General features: G+C 41.7%; 1 protein-coding gene across 9 annotated transcripts in view; it reads left to right on the plus strand.

Moving 5' to 3' along the window:
• Vwa3b (von Willebrand factor A domain containing 3B) overlaps nt 1-9,712 on the plus strand; it is a 192,190-nt gene that overhangs the window by 78,648 nt on the left and 103,830 nt on the right. For all 9 annotated transcript variants that reach the window (XM_005400703.2, XM_013522812.1, XM_005400704.2 and 6 more), the window contains 3 exons: nt 1,035-1,189; nt 6,171-6,309; nt 7,406-7,537. In XM_005400703.2, coding sequence (XP_005400760.1) covers nt 1,035-1,189; nt 6,171-6,309; nt 7,406-7,537 — 426 coding nt within the window. The remainder of the gene's footprint in view (nt 1-1,034; nt 1,190-6,170; nt 6,310-7,405; nt 7,538-9,712) is intronic.

The raw sequence follows: 9,712 nt of genomic DNA on the forward strand, positions 1-9,712 counted from the left end.
GGTTTCTGACAGCCCCATTCTCTGTATCTGGGAAGTGGGTGTGGCAAAGTGGAGATTAAAAGTTGCACATCTTACGCTATCTCCGGCTCTCAGGAGATGCCCGGTACTTTTTCTCTGTGTCGCAAATGTTGGCATCATGAGTGAAAAGTCAGCATTTGTGGAAAATCTTCATGCTGCATGCAGAGGGTAAGCATGTGCGCTCTCATTTTACACGTGAGAAAATGAGGTTGCAGGGCCTCTGAGAGGTTAGGTAACTCATCTCCACAGGGCCACACTCCGTCCTTTCAGGCCTTTGCTCATACTTTAGGATTCACTTGTCTCCTTTCTTCAGCATTCTGTGTTCCCCTTGCTTTCCTTACTTTTCCCCGTAGCACTTGACATCATCTCACCTGCCCTGTTCTGATTCATTTCCCTCTGGCCCTTCTTCTGTTAGTGTGAGCTCCACGTAGGCAGGGTTTGGCGGGGGGGTGTTTATGGATTGTATGCCTGGAGCCTAGAGGAGCTCCTGGCAGGTGGTAGCTGCAGACCTGGAGGTAGTGCTCCTTGAGGGGAGCCTCTGTCCTTGGAACAGTTCTGCATGTCCCAGCGGAAGACGCTTAGGTCTCACATGGGTTCTTGGCTACTTTGCTCTATTTGCAGCTGGGAATAACAAAGGAAAAGGTATGTGTGAGACTGAGGGGCCACCTCCAGAGTGGTCTCCTTGACCCTCCATGTTCTTTCTGCCTTCTTTGCCAGGCTGTTTTGGTTTCTCTCTCTCTCTCTCTCTCTCTCTCTCTCTCTCTCTCTCTCTCTCTCTCTCTCTCCTTTCCCTCCCTCTGTTTGCCTCCTGCTGGACTCTCTGGGGCATGGAAGGGATCACACTTGTCTTTCTGACCATTGTCCACACCTAGCACAGGGCTCTCTATGGAGCAGGAATTGAATGATCTTATAGTGGGGACAAGGGCCAAGAGCTGTATAAACGAGGCGAGGTCAGAGTGCCATCCTGGAGACTCTTTTTCTTTACTTTCTGGATGGCTTTCTTCTCCTTTCCCTAGGAGACCAACATGAAGACAGTCCATGCAAAATATTGCAGCAAGTTTGTCCATGCTCCCTGGAAGGATGGGAGCTTGGTCCATGTCAACATCACCAAGGAGAAGTACAACTGGTACAGCGAGAAAATGCACATGGCCCTGGCTAGAATCCAAAGGAGGTCAGTGTATTCACGGGAGGATACAAGTGATGTAGTCTGTCTTGAAATGTGAACTTGTTTGATCTCTTGGTAAAAGCTCAACTGAGAGAAATGGCCAATAAACACTCAGTCAAGGTCCCCATCGGATGGCCTTGTTATCAATCCAGGGGCATATTTGAAATCGGAGACCAGCTGCCCAGATGCCAGTGCAGATTCTAAAAAGTCAGCAAACAAGATGTAGTCATCACATCAGTGATGTGATCACATCAGTTATACTTCACTGTAGGCTGAGGAAAGCTTCCAATCATACTTTGGAGTTTCTGTGGGTCACAGGTATGTTGCAGTCTCTGTCACACTTGTCCTCTATGCTCTTGAATGTTTCAAAGCAACTATTGCAAGGTTGAGAAATACTAAAACATGATTAAAGTGTATATCCGTATGTATACATACATATGTATGTGCATGAAATAAATTGAGAGTAACTTCATGTCATCCCTCACAATGTTTTTGGGTCTTAAAGTCTATCATGCTCATGAACCTGGTGTACTAACATTGTGACCTCAGGGTCGGGGCTGTGAGGGTGATCTACCTTAACACCTTCACGTCCCAGAGGCCAGTGGGAAGTTTCATTCTCGAAGTCCAAATCTATTCAGGTGCATGGGCTCTGAGGTCAGATAAAGCTGGATCCTCATCCCACCTCTGCCTCTTGCTGTGTGACCCTAGGCGAGTTAGCCAATGTCTATGCATCCATTTCCTTGTTTATAGAGTGAGGAAAGTAATGTTATCAGTTTGTTTTATGGGTTAGATTAGATACTAAATCTGATGAGTTTCAACCAGTTCTAGCCTACTGGGTTAATAATAGCCCTTAGTTATTGTGGGCTGATCGGTCTGCAATCTCCAGAACGAGTGTAAAGAGGCAAATGGAATGATGTCAGAGCTCCAGAAAGATCAGAGTCCTCTCACAGAATTCGAGATTCTCTCTAGGCTAAGACCAAGACCTTCTCTGGGTGGCTGTATTTAGTTGGTTATCAGAAGAAGGGAGGGGAGTACTCAAGAAGCCAGGAATCACTCAAGGTCTTCTCCAAGTAAGGTATTAAATTAATCTTTAATAAGGATTAAGTTAATCCACCCAGGAGTGAGATGCTTCAGGCTATAGTCTTTGTCTACTTGAGATCAGATCAAGGTGTCCTTGGCTGTGATCTTGGCTTATCCTTTGAGGCTTTCTGGCTTTATCCACCAGTACAGGTTTCAGCAGGGACCAGTGACTCACAGAGGTTCACCTACTATGAGTCCACTATTTCCAGACAAGGAGCCTAGGCCTTGGACAGATTCACAAGTGAACGTGAAAAACCAATTAGTTAATTTAAGTCCTGCTCAGGTCTGCTTCCTAGTGGTCTCCATCACTAGCCCGCGATAGTCACTTGAGAAGGCGAGCTCCCTCCTCCCTTCTGTGCTTTCTATTAGACAGACACAGGTTGCAGACACCCATCTGACAGGTATTTACCCTCAACAGCCTCTTAAAAACCCAGTGCCTGTGTCTGAAGTCTCCTCTACTTTTGGTTTGGGAGCTGACTCCTTGGGGGAGTAATTTGGGTTTTGATTCTAGGCTAGACATGCTTGGAAAACATGCCACCTCTGGGCCGCTCATTTCTGTCCGCTTCCAGATGTCAGGGATTGTTGGAAGTTTTCTCCTTTCTCCTAATTTTGAAGACTTTGTGAAAAATTGTTATCACCTCTCCTTTAGGTGTTTGGTAGAATTCACCATCTCAGCCATCTCAGCCTGGAGTTGTTTTTCTTTGTGGGAAAGTTTTTAAATATGATTTTAATTCTTTAAATGCACATAGAGTTGATGTTGGTAATTCAGATAATCTTTATTTTCTAATCCAACTGGCTGGAGGTTATGCACCTTTGATTTCACTGGATATAGATATACATGGAGATACAGATATAGACATATGGTTTTCTTCTTTCTGAGACATTGAATTCTACTCTTACCTTTATTATGTCCTTCTTTCTCTTTACTTTGGGTTTAAGTTTTTTGTTTTGTTTTGTTTTGGGTTTTTTTTTCTGGTACTGGGAATCGAACTCACGACCTTGCGCTTGCCAGGCAGGTGCTGTGCCGCTGAGCTAAATCCCCAGCCCCGGGTTTAAGTTTCTTAAAGTGGATGCTCAGAACATTGATTTGAGAGCATTCCTTATAAGCATTTAATTTTATAAATTTCCCTCTGAGTATTTTTTAACTACCTCTCACAAATTTTGATATGCTGAATTTCATTTTCAATTGCTGCAGAATGTTTTCTAATTTCTCTTGTCATTTGTTCTTTGACCAAAGGGTTTTTAGAAACATGTATTTATTTTCCAAATGGTTGTAGATTGCTCTCTTGTTACTGTTTGTGCCTTCTTTTGAAGATTTTTATGAGTCCTTTTTATCTCCGTTATGGTCTCATTAATGCTACCTCTTTGATTTGATTTGTTTTGTTTTGACCTGTGTGACTATTTAGCATTCACGATATTCATCTTTAACCTATCCCAGTCAACTTCAAATAATATTTATCACTTCATGTATATTTTAAGAATCTTACAACTTCCTTCTCCCCCCTTCTCTTTTTCCACTGTTATGCTGGACTTTACTGCTACGTATGCTGTCAACTCCACATTATGAATAATCTGTTATCCTAAAAACTAGAACAAGTATATTTTATGTTCATCCACACACCTGATATTTCTGTTACTCCTTACTCCTTTTATGGATCTGAGTTCCCATTTGACATTGTTTCATTTCTGCCTGAGGAAAGTTCATTAGTATTTCTTATAGTATAGCTTTGTTAGTGATGAATAGTGTTAGCTGTTTTAGTCTGGAAAACTCTTCATTTTATCTTTACTTTTAAAAGATACTTTTGCTACCTGTGGAATTCTAGTTTAAATTTTTATCTTTCATTATTTAAAAACTCTTTCTGCATGTCCCCTGGCTTGGTTTGCACGATTTACGATTAAAAGGCTGTTGTTATTCTTAGGTTTGTTCCTCTGCATGCAGTGTGCAGTTTCCTGTGTCTGGCTCTTTTTAAGTTTTTTGTTTTTATCACTGGATTTCATCAATTTTACGATGTACCTTGGTGTGGTTTTCTTCGTGTTGCTTTTTTTTCTCTTTGGTCCTTTGACCTTCTATTTGTAGATATATTGCTTCCACGAAAATTGGAAACATTTTGACTATATTTTTCCAAAGGCCCTTTGTTTCCTCCTTCTCCTTCACAGGCTCTCATCATTGCTTCTTAGATTCCTTGATATTGTTCCATGAGCTATTTAGTCACTTGAATTTTTTACTCTGTTTCATTTTGTGTTATTTCCTATTTCTCTGTTTTTTTTTTTTTAAAAAAAAATTCCTGATCTTTTCTTCTAATGTCTAATTTGCTGTTAGTACTGTATATTTTTCATTTCAGATATTGTATATTTGTAGGAGTTTGATTTGAGTCTTTTTTATGTCTTCCATGTCTCTCCTCACTCTCTTCACATTTTACCATCTTGAATGTATGAATCACATTTCTAATAACTATAATAGACTCATCCTTTCCTGCTAATTCTGCCATCCATGTTGTTTTGAATTTTTTTTCTGTTGATCAAGTTCTGTTCTAATTTTGGATCGTGCTTTCCTGCTTCTTTGCAGGCCTGTTTTCTTTCTTTTTTTTTTTTTTCTGGTACTGGGAACTGAACTCGTGACCTTGCACTTGCCAGGCAGACGCTGTGCCGCTGAGCTAAATCCCCAGCCCCAGGCATGTTGGTTTTTGATTGGAGGTCCAAAAACTGAATTTTCCATTGTTAGGTGCTGGACCTCATTGTATATTTCGTGTGTGTTCTTTGTCTCAGTTAAGTCAGATGGAATCAGTTGGAGACTCTAAGTCTTGCTTTTAGGTCTTGTTAGCATAGGTCTAGGGCACCCTTTATGCTAGGCCTCCTTTGATCCCCTACTAAGGCCCCACTCTTGTCAGAATTCTATTTCATCCCTATGTTTTAAGCAGTTTCCCAAGTCTGCTGGAAGACAAACTGTTCACAGCCTTTGTAAACTCAGAGGAGCTGACCCACTTATTCCTTTTTGGTGACCTGTAGTTGGCTTTAATAGTTTCTTTGAAGGCATACCTCAGTCATCCCTTGGCCAAAATCTCATGGGCCCCTTTCCTCAGATTTCTGGAGCAAGTTCTCTCTCTTTCTCCTCCTCCTCTCTCACTTCATCTCTGTTCTCTTCTCTCCTCTCCTCTCCTCCATTCTCTCCTATCCCCTCCCCTGTCTTCTCCTTTTTCCTCCTCCTCCTTCCTGTCTTCCCCCACCACTTCCTCTCTGCTCTCTCTGTTTACCTTTCTGTGCAGTAACCACCTCTTCAGGGTTTTGCCCTACAAATTCTAGTTGGCTAGATCTTTGTGAACCCTGGACTCAATTTCACATACTTTCCCAGTCCTCTCCCCCAACTTTCCTTGCAGCCATGTGCTTCCTTGGCATCCTGTGCTGGGCACCTGAGCATGGGCTGCAGAAATAGTCCTGCACACACAGCATCCGGCACTTGGTTGTCACCAGCCTTAGAGTTGCTTGACACTGTCCACAGGCTCCATAGGAGCTTCCAGGATGTACTCGGTTCACTACTTGACCATACTCAGCAGGATTAGAAGAGCAAATGGTTGTAAACCATAGCTGCGGGCCTCCACACAGCAGATGACTAGAAGCAACATACTTTTGGCTTTGGCACCCACATTGGATTTATTTTTCTGTCATACACATTCACTGAGTTAGGCTTCACTCAAACTGATGACAGGTAGTGAAAGGTGCTGATAAGGGAGCCAGCACAAATGCAGGTTTTCCTACAGAAGACTTCGAAGTGAATAACCCACTCGCTGAATATGGGGTATAGACAATATACAGTGTGGCTCTGGTCTCTGCGGCTGTGTCATTAAGCTCTAGCAAGAAGATCTGCGGCCAAAGGCACTAACTATTCACTTTGAAACCTCTTCCTGCCTAGGATTAAGTGGCTGCAGGATGGGAGCCAAATCCTCTTTGGGAAAGTGCGTGAAGATTGCATCTATGTCCTCATTGACACATCTCACTCGATGAAGAGCAAACTGGACATGGTGAAGGAGAGGATCATTGGGTTTATGCAGGTCTGATGGAACTGTCAGCGTCGTGCTCTCAGGGCCTGTGCATCACGAATGCAGCCCTGCAAATCATTATCTATAATAGTTATGAGCACTGGACAGGGAAGTTTTGCACTAAAAAAAAAAATCCATAACAAACTAATTCACGGAAAGCTCCCCTTTGCCAGTTAACCAATCATCGGTTCTCTTTGGCAAGCAGACCTGTCCCCTGTTTGGTCCTTTCTGTCACATATGGGCTTTCAAGGGGGTGTTGATAGTCGTTGCTTCAAGTGTTCTCTATCCTGAAATCTGGTGTACAGAAGCCTCCATTGTTTTCCAGATATTTATTATCTTGGCATTTGCATTTTATCTGCCTGTGTTTGTTAGGGATGCTGTGTGTACTGGCCCCACAACTGATGCCTGGGAGGAGCCTGGAGGGATGAGTGGAAGCTCTGGGTTCTCAGTCTACCTGTGCTGCCCCGGAGCTGTAGGACCTGAATGGGTTGCTGTGGCTTCCTGAGCGAGTTTGCACCCTGATACGTCGGTGTCCTGTCTTCCCATGTGTCTGTTGGATTGATGTGTCAGTCACGGAAGTCAGAGTGGGAAATACATGAGAAATACAAAATACAGTTTTTAATTTGATAAACCTCTACTGGAGAAATGTGGGCTAAAGGGTGGCAAGTGAATAGGTCTTTAACCAAATAATTGCTTTCCCAAAAGATGGCGACCAAAATGATGATATGGAATTTCTGTTCCTTAGGCATATTGTATCTAGTGTGCTTGCCCAGCGCACTGTTAATATCACTACTAACAGCATTTAATGTCACATTATATAACTTAACAGCATTTAATGTCACATTATATATAATTTACACATTATGTGACACATATGATATAGATTTGTGCATTCCTCTATACATTTGTAGATGCCTTACATCCGAACTAGTATAAATTTTATTTAAATGCCTTTTGTACTAGAAAGGATTTTTGCCACTGAACATAATTCTTAGCTTCTAACACAGAATACATATCCTAGTGATTAAAATGTGTCAAGCTGTGAGTTGTCCTGAGATTTTCTTACATTTGAGTGGCTTTATGGTTAAATAACACTCGTCTCTTACAGGAACAGCTGAAATATAAAAGCAAATTCAATTTTGTGACGTTTGATGGCCAGGCAGTTGCTTGGCGGGACAAACTTGCTGAAATTAATGAAGATACTTTGGAACAGGCTGAGTCCTGGATTAGAGAAATTAAGGTAAAGTGGAGACTAAATTGGGGAGAAGCAGCCTGAGTTTTTCACCTGTGCACTAAGGAATGTTCTGAGACCCAAGGGCCGCATTGCTTTCACACCCCAGCGTGTCCAACCTGCGGCCATGGGTTGCACACCCCCAGGTTGTAATACAAAATATTTGAAAAGGACATTCTGTTCCTTGCATACCTTGGCTATATTATATATTTTATATGCAGCTCAAGACATTTCCTCTTTGCACAGTGTGGCCCAGGCAAGCCAGGTATGTGGGATCATGGGCAACGGGTTGGGCCCAGCTGATTAAGTCACATTAATCTAATGTCAGGAGTTAGTATCTTAAAATTTAGATAAATCTCTGTCCTTCAGCACAGCCATTCTTCAGTATCTGAGGGGTATTGGTTCCAGGACCACCTCACCCCCACGATAATAAAATCCATGGATGTCCAAATCCCTTATATAAAATGGCATAGAAGCTACGCACATCTTCAATATGCTTAAATCACCTCAAAGTGACTTATTTATGCTTAATACAATATAAATGCTATGTACGTGGGTGCCATACCATGTTATTTAAGGAAAAATGGCAAGAAAAAAGTCTGCACGTGTTAAGTACAGACATATTTTTTCCCAAATATTTCCTGTTGGTTGAATTACTGGATGCAGAGCCCATGGGAATGGAGGGTCCCCAGAACCATCCATGGCTTAGCCCCTGGATGAAAACAGATGTCACAATGTAATATTCTTTGTACTCAGACATTCAAAGTTGTCCCATCTGACACTTCATGATTATTTTAAAGGACCTATATTCTTAACGGTAGACTTTCTTCAAAAGTAATGAACTTGTGGAGATGAACACAATGGTCTGAGTGCTTAGGACTGAAAGCAAGAAGAGAGATAGGGTGGAGGCTGTAGTGTGAAGGTGAAATAATTTCTCCACCCTGCATTTTCCTTGGAGACTTTTACAGCACTTAACCCAGCACTTAGGTAGTTGACTGGAAAGGTTTCTCATTTCTAAATTTTCTCTTGTCTTGAACCTACCTTAATTTTAAAGTTCTCTATAACTACATGGCATTCCAAATGAAAGATACTAAAATTGAGATTGAGCTGTTAAAAAATCAAACAGAGAATACAATACAGCCTTATGAAGTCTTTCCCCATTCCTCCTGGCCTGCAGGCCCCAGCTCCTTATATCATCACCATTCTATTCTTTATGAATTTGACTTTCCAAATGGCATACACGAGATAATGTAGTATTTGACTTTCTGTACTGGATTATTTCACTTAACAGAATGTTAAATAGAAATAGTCTATTGTGTATTTGAATATTACTAGTAGAGTAAACTTTGAATGTTCACCATCCCTTTTGAATGTTCACACACACACAGAATATATATATGGTTTATCTCCCTTCCCACCTCCTCCCTTCATTCTATGCTTCCTGTACCTCATGAGGTAAGCAGTTCTCCTCCACCAGACTTTGGCCTGAATCCTCTAACCATCATGAGCCAAAGTAAACCTCCCTCTTTTAAGTTGTGGCTGCTGGGTATTTTGTCCCAGTGATGAGACTAAGCTACTGGTGCTTTTCTAGTTTCTTTCTCTTACATTTATTCTGTCAGAGTCTTCTGTAAAGGTTTCCCTTTTCCTCCTTTCATTAATTCATTTATATATTTAAATTTTAAATTTCACTGCAATTGTTTTTTGTATGTTGACCTTGTATTTTTTTTTTCCCGGTACCGGAAATCGAACTCACAACATTGTGCTTGCCAGGCAGGTGCTGTGCAGCTGAGCTAAATCCCCAGCCCCTAGACCTTGTATTTTTTGATCTTAGTAAATTCACTTACTCGTGCTAGGAGCTTTGTCATACACTACTTGGAATTTTCAAAAGTGCTGTCAATGAGTAGAGCTGATTTTATTGTTTCCTGTTCAACTTGTTCAGCCTTTATGCCTTTTACTTGCTTCAATGCATTGGCTAGGATTTTCTGTGTGTTGTTGAAGGGGAGCGGTAGCAGAGGACCCCCCCTGCCTTGTTCCTAATCTTAGAAGAAAAGCCTTCAACCTTTCACCATTAAGTACTTTGCTAACTAGGAGGCTTGTGTTTTATGTGTGTGTGCATGTGTGGTGTTATGGTTGATACATTGGGTCAATTTGGGGAGTCTAGAGGTTTGGCTAAGTGACTCAGCA

This window comes from Chinchilla lanigera, unplaced genomic scaffold, assembly GCF_000276665.1.
Source record: "Chinchilla lanigera isolate Chin_1 unplaced genomic scaffold, ChiLan1.0 scaffold00069, whole genome shotgun sequence".
Taxonomy (NCBI): domain Eukaryota; kingdom Metazoa; phylum Chordata; class Mammalia; order Rodentia; family Chinchillidae; genus Chinchilla; species Chinchilla lanigera.